The sequence below is a fragment of the Panicum virgatum genome, chromosome 9N (assembly GCF_016808335.1).
Source record: "Panicum virgatum strain AP13 chromosome 9N, P.virgatum_v5, whole genome shotgun sequence".
NCBI lineage: Eukaryota > Viridiplantae > Streptophyta > Magnoliopsida > Poales > Poaceae > Panicum > Panicum virgatum.
The window spans coordinates 19,198,907-19,213,768 of NC_053153.1; the positions used below are offsets into that span (position 1 = coordinate 19,198,907).

Below are 14,862 nucleotides of genomic sequence, written 5' to 3' on the forward strand. Positions count from 1 at the left end.
CTGGATCATCTCGCCTGATCTTATACCGCAATGCGCTGCAAACAGGACAAGCTTCCAAGTTCTCGTATTCGCCGCGATACAGGATGCAGTCGTTAGGACATGCGTGAATCTTCTGCACGTCCAATCCAAGAGGGCAAACCATCTTTTTAGCTTCGTATGTTGTTGACGGCAGTTCATTACCCTCAGGAAGCATGTTCTTTACAATCTTTAATAGCTCACCAAATCCCTTATCGGTTACACCATTAGTTGCCTTCCATTTCAGCATCTCCAGCGTGGTACCCAACTTCTTTTGCTCCGGTTTGCAATTAGGGAACAACGGCCTTTTGTGATCCTCCAACATCTTCTCGAACTTTAATGCCTCCTTCACAGTTTCACTGTCTTTCTGTGCATCAAGCAACGCCTGACCTAGCTCGTCAGGTGGCTCCTCTTGTGCAACATTTGCTTCACACTCGTCCATTGGTTCATCTTGAAAGCCACATGCTTCATGAACCCATGCCCAATCTGGAAGATTATTATCACCATCGTCATCTTCTTCATTATCTTCCATCATAACTCCAACTTCGCCGTGTTTAGTCCAAAGGCTATAGTTACTCATGAAACCATTCAAGGCCAGGTGATTCCATAGAGTATCTCTTTTTCGGAATTCCTTTTTATTTTCGCAAATACTGCATGGACAACACATTAAACCCTTTGGTGACCTATTTGCCATTGCCGCCTTGAGAAAAGAATCTAAACCCTGAATCCACGCCGAGGTGCTCCGGCTTCCGTGCATCCATTGCCGGTCCATCTGTACAAATTAAAAAAAAATCATGCTCATTATCCCTAAAAAGTAAAAACAGGTTACTATGAAGTAATTCAAAAAAAAATATAAATGTGTCATAGACCACATATCTAGTAAATTTAAACTAAATAGCAAAATAAATTGGCACAATAACATATACACATGTCACCATGAAATATTTCAAAAAAAAACATTCTAAATGTGTGATAGTCAAACTATATAGTAATCATTCTCTAAAAAGCAACAAATCAATTCTACCTTGCTCAAATTAATGAACAAATTAATAAATCATGCCCATTTTCCCTCATCTTTAAAATCCTTAAAATTTTGCATAATAACATATATACATGTCTCCGTGAAATAATTCAAAAAAATCATTCTAAATGTGTCATAGTTAAACTATCTAGAAATCCTTCTCTAAAAAGTAACAAATTGATTCTATTTTGCTCAAATTAATGAATAAATCGGAAAATTATGCTCATTTTTCCTCAACCCTAAAATCACTATTTTCTTTATCTAGAAAGCATGAAACAAAAAATAAACACCGTGAAAGAAGATTGAAAGAAGCTACTAACTTTTGGTGCACTTGGATGGGTGAAATCCTCACAAATTTGGAGGGAAATGGGCAGCACCTCCCCTCTAACACGCCATGAGAGAGGAGGAGCTCGGCCAAATGAAATGGTCGGGCTGGGGAAGAAGGAGTGCCTGGCTTATGCGGGGCAAGTTAGTGCCGGTTGGTGGCTTTAGCCGGCACTAAGTGCGTACGTTTAGTGCCGGCTAGAACTACTAGCCGGCACTAATATGCAATTAACCAAGTTAGTGCCGGCTAGAAACCCCAGCCGACACTAACGTGTCTTTTGACCGTTGTGACAGACGAGCTGACCATTGGGGGATGGCATGTTAGTGCCGACTGGAGTTTTTAGCCGGCACTAACGTGTCCGCTTTGTACGGTTCATACACGTTAATGCCGGCTCCTCTTGGACCGGCACTAATGTGCTGGTACCAATATACCATTCTCCAACAGTAATGGCAGGGCCCAAAGACCTCTCTGCGTACCTCGCCGGAGTAGGAGCAGCTAGCTACCGAGGCGGCCCGCCCGGAGCAGCCTTGGGCGCCGGCGCTCCCGGCGGCCTGCCGCGGCTGACCTCACCTCCCAGCTCCAGTCCCCTAGAGTCTAGTACTCCGTAGAGCAGAAGCACGCTCTCCCACGCACGGCAACTCGGCCAGGTGCTAGGCTGCAGCTACCGGCCTAGCCAGCCTAGGCCATGTTTGGTTAAACTCACAAAAACTTTTGCACAAAAAGACGAATGCATGCATAAAGTATTAAACGAAGTTTATTTGCAATACTTTTTTAGAAATGTGTGTAATTTTTCGAGACGAATCTAATGAGCCAAGTTTCATCATGATTGGCTACAGTGATGCTACAGTAACCGCGCTCAATCATCCTCTAATCGTATGGTCAAAGGCCTCATTAGCTAGAGCAACTGCTACAGTACCGCAGTTGTGGAGGTAATTTTGTAATTAGACTTTATTTAATACCACTAATTAGTGGTCAAAGATTCATTTCTCTCTCATCAAAATTTTTCTGCACTTTAACCAAACATGGCCCTAGCTAGCGGGGGTAGCAAAACCACGCGAGCAAGCAAAAGGCCATGTTTAAATGAATGCATCAAAACTTTTTCACAAAAAGACAAATGCATGCATGAAGTACTAAACGAAGTTTATTTGCAAAACCTTTTTAGGAATGGGTGTAACTTTTCGAGACGAATCTAATGAGCCAAGTTGCATCATAATTGGCTACAGTGATGCTACAGTAATTGCACTCAATCATCTTCTAATCGTGCGGTCAAAGGCCTCATTAGCTAGAGCAAACTGTTACAGTACCATAGTTGTGGAAGTAATTTTGTAATTAGACTTTATTTAATACCCCTAATTAGTGGTCAAAACATCATTTCTCTCTCATCAAAACTTTTACACGCCTAAACCAAACATGGCCAAAGATTTCTCCGATCCGCTTGCAGCGCCGCAGCGGCCGTGACATGACCTGAACCTGACCGCGCAGCACCCCCGCGCGCCACCACGCTGGGCACGGCCGCCCAGGTCAAATGCCCATGCCCATGCCCATGCCAACGCCACGACGCGCCATGCCAAGGCGCGACGCCGCGACGGGACTCGCCTCCGCTCCGCTCCGCCCGCCGGCCGCGGAGCAGCACCGTCTCTCTATCCGTTCAATTCGTTTCCCGGCCGGTCTCGGACCAGGCGACCGCAGCTGCGCGTGCCGTACGCACTGGCCCTGTTCTGTAACTTCTGTTCATCGTCTCCCATCGGGACAATTCGAGCCGCATTTGCCATTGGTCTCGTTACGTCGTGGTCGTCCGATCCGGTAGGGTTTTAGCTACGGTTTTTTTTTTCCGGCGCAGCTACAGCTGCGCGACCCGTCAAGTCTCAACTCTCAACAAAGAGTGTACTGTACGTGTTTTGACTGCAGATCGAGCCATGTACAACTCGTCCCTTTTTTTATCCACTTGTGTTTATTAGCAACTCTAGTACAATAAGTGTCGTGTCGACCAAAAGTGTATATATCTACTAAAACTTTTGAACGTTGTATTCAAGTACCTTCAAGGCTTCAACGGGAGGAGAGTTGTTTTTCTCTATTTTCCTTAGCTAAAATACCATATCGTATTTCTTTAACAATTTGGTTTAGAAACACCTATAGCCAGTGCAGAAAGCGCATCACCTTCCGCGATTTCTACAATGCTATCTACAAGATTGTTTGCACAACCCGTATTTTCCCTTATTGTTGTATATATTTTTCTCTCGTAAAATGTCCTCTCAGCTTCGAGCCAGATGAGCCCCACCTAAGCTTAGAGGTGGAGCCCGATCGGAGCTACAGCTACCATTAGAAATGGACTCAACCCTACAACCGGATACTGTTTTATGTGTTTACCAAATTTTATTGACATCAACTAGGCTTCATATCAAGCTTTAGCTTTGCTTCTGCTTAAGTTCAGCTTTTACATTGTCACTGATATCTTGTCGAGGTGACGACATCATATAGAAGAAGGCGAGACCCGCGGTCATTTAGCCACAACTGAAATTTGGATAGTGTTTAATTGTACCTATCAAATTTATTGATGCCAACTAATACCATATTAAGCTTTAGCTTGCTCTAATTAAGCTCAGCTTTGAGCCTTTTGACACTCTCACATCTAACCCTGAAGCAGGTGATTTTTACTGTTAATTAGTTACCACAAATTTGTTGATAGAGAGAAGAGATGAAGAAGATGTAGCTTTGACTTAATAAGGAGATTTTTTTTATATAAATAAAATATAGTCAAAGTATATATGATCTTGATGACATACCTATTATCACAATCTAATGAGAAGACCACTGATTCAGTCCACAGCTAGAAAAACTCCTATTAGTACCGGTAACTCCTATACTAAAAATAACTTTTTAGTACCGATTAGTATTATTGACCGGTACTAGATGGCCGCGTCATTTTAGTACTGAGCCAAAACACCGGTAGTGTTATGACTCGGTACCAAATGATATTAGGAGGGGCGTCCAAATTTAGAATCGGTACTAAATCCACCCCTGAGATCTATTTATGGATGAATGATTAGTTTTCTAGCAGTGGTATGTTTGAATAGAGTAAATTAGGACGAGTAAATAGCTGACCATTGGTGTTTTTTATTAACTCAAAATAGAGGTGCCTTAAACCGGTTCAATGAAGTGGTAAATGCGCAGGCAAGAAAGAAGAAACCGCGTGGAGAGAGCGAGAGGAGCAGACACAACACAGGGAACTTGGGATAAAAAACCACACGACTCGCGCCGCCCCGCTCCACCCCGTGCTCCACTTTTCGCCCCCTCCTCTCACTGCGCTCCCACGGTCCCACCCCTCCGCCGCTCTCGCGACGTCGGGACTCCTTGTGCGCGCCGGCCGCCGCCGAGGCTTCCCTTCAGCTCCGTATCTAAGCACGTGCGGGCCGTGCGACCGCACAGGGTCTCCGAATTTGAAGGGCCCCCAAAATATTAGATATATATTAGATATAGTCACGTAAAAACTTTAATTTAGTTAATTATTGATCTAATTTGTAGCAAAATATGGCTCAAATTGCTCCTAAAAGATAAATCATTGTAGGCGTATCACTTATCACTTCCTTTTACATGGGTGTTACTCGGGGTCAGGTGTGTGATATCGAGTGGACCTATCACAGCACCACAACCTCTCCAAGATTCCATATTTTGAACCTAAAATCGGCCTAATAAACCAGGCCCCTCAATGCTTTGTTGCTAAAACAAACTTTTTTTGGAAAAAAATTTTGTTGTTCAAACAATAACAATTGTTCCAGCAATAAAAGAAATTATTCCGGAACAAAAAAATAGTTATTAGACCTTTTGTGATGATTTAACTGCCAGTCACACGTGTGACTTCTAATATTTATGCTTTCACACAGCACATCGCGCTTATCGCACTTGCCGGCTGCTATCGCTTGGTATTCGCGATCCTGCACTAGGCCACTAGAGCTCAGTCCATTGTTTCGCACAGGGCCCTCGAATTTGCCGGTACGGCCCTGCTTCCCTTCCATACCACATTGCCGCCGGTAACGCCCTCCCCCTTGCGATCGTCCTGTTCCTTCGTCTTGGACCGTTGCGTTCTCCTGGGTACTGGCTCCCTTCTCCCGCTGGTGCAACCGTTGCGGTGGTTCTTCTTGGGTGTGTTAGGGTTTAACTTCCAACCTCCAAGCGCCGATAATCTCAAAGGAGGGATCTTGTGGCTTAGCATCCTATTCTCCCCCGCTCCACTTTTTCGAATCTTTTTTTTTTTTGCATCTTCTTCAAAATATCGAGAACACTAGCACTTCTGTAGGGAAGATGCGAGAGTTCTTTGCATTGATTATGCTTCTCCATGTCGGAATCGAGTTCCTTTTTTCTTCCCGGCTTCCTTTTCCTTCCTTGTAAAATCACCGCCCTTGTATTTTATTTTACTTTTCCTCTGTCGATGTGTAGTTTATTTGCATCATCGGTATACTTCGAGTTTTGCTCCTTATGTATGAGTCCTTTGTGGGGGTTTGATTTGGTGTCAAGTGAATCGCATCCCCTATTATAATCTTGTGCGATGTTCTATGGATCTCAGGTTAACTTGTGACGCTGACGACTTGAGGCCAAGGCGAATTGCAAACAGAAATCGGCTGTGGGGACAAGGTATCACTCTTCTCTCCAAGGCCACATGCATGAAGCACGAATCATGTATTGACTGTTCCTAGTTCTGCTCCGCTTCGGCATTGATTCACTCTACTGGCATCTACGTCGCTCTCTACCTACCAGTCTCAGTACCTATATCACAAATTTGGCATTTTTCCTGTTTGAGACCAATCATAAATTTCATGCTTGTTTTATAAAGATTGAAGGATTGGGCGTTGTGCGGGCTGCTGTGCTGTTTTGTTGCCAAGTGTGCACTTTTCTGTTGCTCAACTAACCAGTTTGGGCCCCCCCTTTGTTTCTACCTGGGGGAGAACAAAGGCATGGGCCAGGCCTGATTGATGCTACATGCTAGGCTTTCTTTTGTTGTCCAATGTTTCTACCTGCAAGTTTAGAGTTGAAGAATTCAGTAGCACAGAGGCTTGATTTTGTAGTGTCACACATTTTTCTAAAGTTATATATTTCGAAAGACAAGCTTTTGTTTTTTTTGTGCTATTATTATAAGCAAACACACAGATTTTCTAACTTTAAATGTGAAAGTAGTGTGCTTTTCAACATGAGATCAACATTATAAGATAATAACCAATTGAAACACGCGGAATTAAATATTATAGATTTTTTAATCCAAAATCATGCTTTGCTTTTATGCAACAGGCAATGCCGTACTAGACTAGGTGTTAATTTATCATCCAGAAAATGATGGTAGCATTCAATTGCAACCTCTTACAAATCTGGGATTGGATTGACAACTGAGAATTGTATACACAAACATGGAGAGACTGCCTCATGGGTGAAAATTAATCATTAGAACTTAAATGTTTTGCATGCAGGCTAGTTAGAAGAGTGAAGATAGTTAATGATAAATTTCTAATATTGGAAAAGTGTATTTTTTTATTAGTCTGGTTATATTCGTCATCTTCTGTAAAATGGAAGAAGAGTTATAGATATAGCTGAACTGTTTCATGTTTTTATTAGCATGCAGATTACTTTGTATATAATATGTATTGTGGTATCTGCGGCCAATTATTCCTGGATCCTTTCATATATCTCTTTGGTTAAGATAACAAATAAGAAAAATAATCTCTAAGCAATGTTATGAAACTCTTTTGATTCACCTGTTGCTCAATAATTTTTCACATTCAAACTCATCATGCGCTACAGAAATTCTTTTTGTTGAAAAAAAATCTTTCAATATGGTTTGTCTGTGATTCCTTTTGTTAATTAAAATAACAAAGGTTGAATGTTGACCTAAATTTTTTGGCATATATTGATAATGACTTTCTTGTGGGTTTCAAATCCATTAGAGTGGCTATTTTTATGCTGGTTTGCCAAAACCTAACGCAACCCTCCTCCTTTATCCGGGCTTGGGACCGGCTATGCTGAGACGACTCAGGAGAGAGAGTCTTCCAGTCAGCATAGGCGGAGTTTGGACCTTATGATAGTTTGGACATGTCCAACGAAGGCCTCCTGAGGCGCCGGTGCGTAATGGGGTTCTTGAGCGGGTCGATAATGTAAAGAGGGGTAGAGGTAGACCCAAACTGACGTGGGATGAATCGGTTAAGAGAGACCTTAAGAATTGGAATATCTCTAAAGAGATAGCTTTGGATAGGAGCGCTTGGAGACTAGCTATCAATGTGTCTGAACCTTGAACTTATTTCTTTCGGGTTTCATCTCTAGCCTACCCCAACTTGCTTGGGAAAAAAGACTATGTTGTTGTTGTTGTTTATATTGATAATGACTTTGATGACACTGTTTACAGTTTTACAATCTTTTTATATTGATTTAAGAAAAAAATGTATTTTTCATCCTTCAAGTATTGCAAAAGTGTGATATTCATCCCTCATGTTGCATTTGGTGTAAATCAACTCCTTAACTAACTAAACTAGTGCATTTATCAATTTAGCAATGGTTTAGTATCATATAATATGGGTTTAGGTCATATAATTATGTTACAATTCATTGCCTAGCCATGTCCAATGTTAAGCCACTTGATATAATAGTTCGATCCGAATCGGTTTCATTAATTGTTTGGATAAACTTTTTATAGGTACCCAATTTAGAGGATTTACTGATTTTTTTTCGGGTTTTGTATCTTCAACTTAGCATATTATATTGCTAAGCAAGAAATAGTCATGATTGTGTGGCATGAACCACCATTAGATAGCACTAAAACATTGTTAAACTAAGGTGGGGATGATAAATGCACCGATTTAGTTAGTTAAGGGGTTGATTTGCACCAAATAAAACATGAGGGATGAATACCACACTTTTGTAATACTCCAGGATGGAAAATACACCTTTTCCTTGATTTAAGTTCACGGCCAAAGGGGTAAGCATGTTTGTTAGCTGGTGCAGGCTTGTATCTACCATCATAAGGTTCATATGCCTTTAATTACTAAAGGAGTAAGCATGATTGCAGGATTTATGAATATATTGTTTTTGTCGATGCATAATGAGTACTCAGTAACAAAAGAGAGTTTACATAATTTTGTATTTATTTGTTTCTTACATAAAATTCAAGCCCTTCCAAGATATAAGGTATAATTTCTGTTTTTGCCATTTTGCTTCAAAATGCAAGGTTTCCATGCCATTTGAAATATCTTTTGTCATTTTCTATAATTGATCTCTACGTTGTTCAACATTTTGAGTAAACATCAACACAACTATTCTCCCCCTTCTTGCTAAGGCATTAGCATCACAAACACTTTAGTTATTTTCCTCTACCATTTTCTTGGTTCCACATGCTCCTTAACCTCTACGGCCAACGATAGTATGCCTTATATTAGATATGTAGGGACTCTCTAGCAGATAGATACCAGATTATACAGTTCTGTTTATTATGGAGACTTGACCATTCAAGTCTACTGATTAATATTCTCCAATGCTGAAAGTATAGGGGTGGATCAACCAAGTGCTGGCATTTGAAGGATGTTTTAGGGAGTACGAATAAAAGGGAATCCTTAGTCTAACTTGGTAATTTCTCTGCTAAATTGCTTATTGACGGACATGTTGCAAGAATTATCCAATGATTCTCTATAGTTGCTAGGAAGCAAGGGAGAAGGCATCAGAATCTTAACTGATGCAATACCTGATGATGACATTCATATTCGATTGGTACATGCCTCCTTGCGTGCAGAGTCTTGGCATTCCTATTTCTTATTGTAAACTAAAGTTTTACATTTTCATGGAAGTTCTGACAATAAGTTAGATTTACCTCCATCTGCTTTTAGCCTGTGAAAGCTTCACCCAAGGAGTAAAGGATTCAAGCCAGCTTCCCTGTCTTATCTGTGATATTGGAGCTGGCATTGTCACTGTACTCTTCATTCAAGTGCTGCCAGATAACAGATGGGTTCAAAAAGCTTATTATCGTCATCAGTACATGGACAAACTCTGGGACAGAAGTACGATTGGCAAAACTTATCCCTTCATCAAAGTGAGCAAGCAGCAAGGGAGCAACTTGATCATGATGCAACCCTGCACTGCCCTCTGGATATGCCTAGCAGGTTATTCTCTTCATCAGTACATGAAATTAAGTTTCAAATTCCATGCTATATAGTCATGCTTTTAATTTCATAGGTTCAGAATTATCTTATCTTGATGGAATTTTGTGATGTATGTAACAGGGTAGAAGATTCTGGGACTGCTAATGAAATTTCACATCTGCCCAGAGATTCTTATGATTTGCATAGAACTCGAGGAGAAATTGTCAACTATAGATATTGTAACTGTGATACATGTGTAAGGAGGTGTGCATCCACTGTCAATCTTGTGATGGTCATTATTACTTGCACTAAATATTTCAGTTTTATGGAACTAAGATGTTTTGGCATGCAGGTTGGGGGAATATAATGCATTACATGGGCATGGACATTCTGAGATTCGTGGCCCAGGAAATGGAGTAAGTGGACAATGCCACCTATCTTCTTGTTCTTATGGTAGATGCCATGGTAAAGATCATGCTTGTGTCAGCAATACATCGAAACAGGCTAGGCGCAGCATTGTACCTGCACTTGATCCCATCAGATCTTACCGGTAATCTCTTGTTCTGACATTAAATATTTGTTGTTATGCATTTATGACAACTTTTCGCACTATTTATTTCTGGCTGTTTAAATGGTTTGTTTCTAATCTAGAACCAACAGAAGCCCTTCCTTTGGTCATGGTCATCATGGTGCAAAAGGAGCTCACAGACAGATATGTCAAGCAAGAAGTTGTAGGAAGATTTTTTCTGCTAACCAGGGGATTAGTAGTCAGAATAGACATCATCATGATGATAGATATCTTCCAGGTAAACATGACTTCCTGGATGGTCATTTTTCTGAGATAGATGCAGAAATGCATCGCTCTTATATGCGCAGATTTCACTGTCATAGTAAGCATAAGGGACACTCTTGGAAGGATCCTACATTAAATATTCCTGTTCGCACCTCACATGGTCGATCGTGTCAAAGAGATGAAGAGGAAAGAGGTCACCCGAAGAGACAAGTTAATGAATTTCATTCCCTCCACCATGAGCAACTTGAGCTCTCTCCCAATGAAAACTTTCATGAATGCTCAGATAGCCATCGTTTCAGAAATGCTTATAATGGCAAGATGGTAAAAAGGAAATTTATAAAACAAGGTTTCCATGAAAGCACTTACAATGGTGCTGGAGCTAGTAAATATGAGAGAAACAGTAGCCAGAAAAGGAAGGCAGATCATTTGGGAGGAAAGAAAGTTACGAAGAATGTGGCTTATGAGGAAAAATCTAAGAGATTTCGCTGGCCCAGAGAAAAGGACCAGAAACAACAAGTTGAGACTAACAAGAGGAGAAATGGTAGTCTGGAGAGAAACGCTGAAATAACCAAGTTTGTGGGTCGAGACGGAGGAAAAGGGAATTGCGATCTAAAGAAGGATGCTACAGCTCCTGCTGCAATTGGCTCAACAAAGTGTGATGAGAACGCAAACATGTTAAGTCCCAAGTGCAGCAAAACTGTCACTTCACCGAACACACCAAATCTGAGTCAAGGAAGTAGTGACATGGATCTAGAATCTGACAAGCAGTCTGATGTCGATGGTTGCACCGAAAGAGGTATACTACAGCATCTTCCAGTCACCCATACAGAGAAGACTGTGGAACTGAAAGAATCAGATAATCTTTCTCAGTCTGAGGCACTTCGCCAAGATTGTTTGATCCTATGGAGAGCAAGACAATTAAGAAAGGCTAATGCTGCCAAGGCTGACAAAATTGTAAAAGCAAATCAACAACAAACTGGACAAAGAAGAAAGGTGTCAACTGGCAGAAGAGTGAGGAATGGAAGACCTGCTGCTTTTGCTACCTCAGAAAGTGATGATGAAGATGACAGTGCATTGGAGTGTTCTGATCAATTTAGTAGTGCAACATCATCTGATGGACTACAAAATTGTGGTGATGGAACAGCTAACAAAAAGTTAGAGGCGCCCCTCAAATTCCCTAGTAGCAGTAAATGCAACAAAATCCCTGAAAATGCAACTGCTGAGAAAGGTCTGGAGTGTAGTCTCAAGCTTCCACTGGAAGCAAATCCTCTTGAACTTGCACATCAGAAAGAAAAGGAAAACATTCTTAACAGGAGGCAATTATCGACTGATCATCCAGATGCCATGGTGTATGGTGGTTTGAATGGTTGTTCTGACACTAGTATGGTGGATGAAGCTGCTGTTTGTCATCGTGACAATCGTGCACATCAGAATATTTCTCATCAGGAGAAACATAATGCTGACAGAAGGAAAGAGAAACTAGGTGTAAAATGTGAAAAGAGAGGAGAAGGCCATAGTGCTAAATGGGTTGAACAATCTACTGGTTTTTATACTGACCCTACATTGCTGGACCAAGAGACTAGTGCTCGTTGCTCCATGCATGGAGATTTGAAGGTAAATGCACTAGAGACTCCAAATCACGAGAGTGGAAGTACTCCATTTCATGATCATATACTTGATGGAGGAACTGCAAACATGTGCCAAAAGAAGCAAGTCAATAGGTCCAGTGGAACTTACTTTAGAGATTTCAAAAATTGGTTAGATGGAAATGATCATAGAGATAACCAAGAGGAAGCCATGGATCATAATCTTTTAAGAAAGAAGCAAGTATGTTCAATGATGGCAGGCCCTGAAAATGAGTTGAACAAGAATGATACGAAGGACTGTGAGCCTCAATATCTTGGTGTTGAGAATAAATCAAATCGACAGATAACCACAGAGGATTGTACTTCTAACATGACACATTCTGGTGCTGCTAAACAAGGTGATTGGATCCCATATTCTTCTAAACCAGACTTAAATTGCTCGCCTAATATGCTCACCGATGAAGATTTTGTGGCACCTGAGGAACTGGTTTGCCAGGTAACTGCAGGCGGTTTTGAACCTCAGAATGTTACTAAGAGTCTTCCAGCTTCGTTGACTGTGCCAATTGTAAAGGAACAGCAGTATGAGCAAGTAAAGGAACAGCAGTGTAGGCAAGCTGAGGCAAATCAAATCATCAGTGATGTCTGCAAAAAGGAGGGCACTTCTGAAGTGGCAGCTCAGATGGAGATCTCTGAATCTAATACCGGGCCTCCACAGCGAAGCGCGGTCGAAGAGAGCAGGGCGCCAATGGCTGCATTCAAGTGTGCCCTGTATGAGTTCGTCAGAAATTTCTTGAAGCCTCTGTGGGAAAACGGGCTTGTTTCTCGGGAAGTCCACAAGATTGTTGTGAAGAAGGTGGTGGAAAAAGTGGCTGGCGCTTGGGCCTCGAACGCTCCCTCGACAGAATCGGACATCTCAAGGATCCTGTCCGAGGAAGCTAAAAACATAGAGAGGCTTGTTCAGGTGGACCATCAATCCTCATCCTGTTCACCATTTATGCAAATCATGCGTTCTACCACCGCAGCAAACTGGTGAACATGACATACTTTGCTCTGTCTTGCAGGGGTACCTGAATTTGTACGTGGGAAGAGAAGTTCTTAAAAGAGTTGTCCCTGGTGGTGTCTGAGCGAAACGCAAAGCAAGTATTTTCCTGGGCCCATCTGCTGATACCATTCTCCGTATTCTCAGGTTGTCAAGCTGTTACATGCCGGCGATGAATTGTATTGTTTCTACAGGTAGCTGGGAAGCGACCATGGTCCATGGAAGGGAAAGACACAATCAAGTTATGAAAACTTCAGACATGTTACCTTCTCTGCTCGTGTCGTGATGAGCCATCTTGCAACTGTCTACTCTGACAACCGTACACCTGTTGATTTTTAACACGTCATCACTACCGAGTGATGCCATGGCCTATGTATATAGGCCAAGCAGATGTTTATGAATGTACACTATTATTTAGTGAGTCAGCCTTTTCGGCTGGTGATGCAATCATGAAGCGGGAAAAAAAAGGTTAAAACTGGTGTGGTGTGGTGTGGTGTGTTCTGGGCCGCGACATGTGATGGTGCGCGTTTCACCTAATTTTCATGGGCGCTTGCTTTGGTGGTGCATGATGCTTTTTTGAGCAATGTTGCTTGCAACGCTTGTTTCGCGGTGGTGGAGACTGTCTGGCAACTTCTAGATGGCACTTTTTTCCCCTCCCTAATTACTTTCCCAACGTCTTCCGCATTTGTTCTGCCTGGTCGTCTGAGCTACTTGGCAGCGTGCTGTCCTCGTGGTCAACTCTTTTTTGAGTGTGAGATTCCACTATAATTGTGTTTCAAAAGTTAACTTTGTGATTCGGTTGCAGCAATCTTTCGGTAAACCCTAAAGGCGTAAACTGATCAAAATATCTATTCAGAAGTGTGTGTGAGAGAGAGAACAAATATTCGCATTCCCTTAATTTGATAGTGGTACCATCAAATCTTTGGGGGTGGAAGACATATCCTACAAAATCCAATAAAATCCGCAGAATTCAAAATAAATATATATAAAATAATACTAATACTAATAACTCAGATCGTGATATAACAAGCACTGCAGAAGCATTGCATGGATAAGTTTATACTCAGATCTTTGGAAGATTCTATATGGGAATTTGTTCCAGAAAACAAAAGCAGCAAAGGTCATGTGCCGTATAAATTAAGCGCCCAAACCAACGCCATGCAAGTTAGCGCCATATCGCAGAACGATGTACTTGATAATTCGGATAAGAAGCAGCGAAGGCTTCAGCGCTGTTTGCAGCACTATATATTAGGAGGACGTGCTTCACAGGATGAAGGCATCGATAGGAGAAGCCAGAGCCTCCAAGAGCGAAGTTCCTACGAGAGCACCTAAACCCAATAAAATTTCTTGTACCGTCCCTATAAGATAGCCACCAATTCAGTTGTAAGAATACCTACAGTAAGGTAATCTTTCCCTTCTTTGTTTTAATAGTTTGGGGGTTTTTTCGAAAGGGAAAACCATATGTAATCTTGTTTCCTCCTTTAATTTTCTTGTATTTGCTGGTCTGGTTGTGCGCTTTAAATCTCTGTGCTAAAGACCCTATAGGAGAAACCTTTACGGTAATTCTCGTTTGAAGCCGAGTGTGGTAGTTGAGAGAATAACGTAGCTGTAGAGAAGTGTTCCCTTCGGGTGGAACTGCCTGGGGAGACGACAAAATTTTAGGCCGCATAGTCACGACTGTAGATATCTCGAGAAGGGAGGCTGCTTATTAAATACAAACTTTGCAATAAATATGGTAAGTATCGAGTAGAATATTACACCAAATTAAAGCACACCGGCTGTAGTGTTGGTCTCGCCAACCTGGAACGATTCTGCGAATATAAAACCTATAAGCTCCTGAGCATATAAAACAAAATCTTCAATAATCATAAAATGATAAAAAATAATCCTACGCATATAAAAAGAGAGCCGCATATTCTATCAGGCCGCATTTTTTAATTTAAATCTGAGTACTCTTAAGCATATAAGCCTAACA

The 14,862-nt window shown here is 41.5% G+C and overlaps 1 protein-coding gene across 2 annotated transcripts; it reads left to right on the forward strand.

The window, feature by feature from the left end:
* The first annotated feature begins 7,717 nt into the window (after positions 1-7,717).
* LOC120693392 lies at positions 7,718-13,288 on the forward strand. 2 transcript variants are annotated; one of them, XM_039976816.1, is made up of 6 exons: positions 7,718-8,960; positions 9,034-9,101; positions 9,218-9,490; positions 9,822-10,019; positions 10,121-12,809; positions 12,910-13,288. In XM_039976816.1, exons 3-6 carry the CDS (start codon positions 9,333-9,335, stop codon positions 12,970-12,972), a joined length of 3,108 nt encoding a protein of 1,035 aa, XP_039832750.1. In that variant the 5' UTR covers positions 7,718-8,960; positions 9,034-9,101; positions 9,218-9,332; the 3' UTR covers positions 12,973-13,288. The 2 variants fall into 2 exon arrangements, with proteins under 2 accessions (XP_039832750.1, XP_039832751.1); XM_039976817.1 differs by having other exon boundaries at positions 7,718-9,490; positions 12,910-12,988; positions 13,082-13,288.
* The last annotated feature ends 1,574 nt before the right edge of the window (positions 13,289-14,862 follow it).

What these genes read in the sequence shown, in the direction of transcription:
- LOC120693392 (XM_039976817.1), top strand. Translation starts at nt 9,333, where the DNA reads ATGGGTTCAAAAAGCTTATTATCGTCATCAGTACATGGACAAACTCTG. An exon ending in GATCCCATCAGATCTTACCG is followed by an intron (nt 10,020 to 10,120) that starts GTAATCTCTTGT and finishes TTTCTAATCTAG; the next exon opens with AACCAACAGAAGCCCTTCCT. An exon ending in ACATAGAGAGGCTTGTTCAG is followed by an intron (nt 12,810 to 12,909) that starts GTGGACCATCAA and finishes TCTGTCTTGCAG; the next exon opens with GGGTACCTGAATTTGTACGT.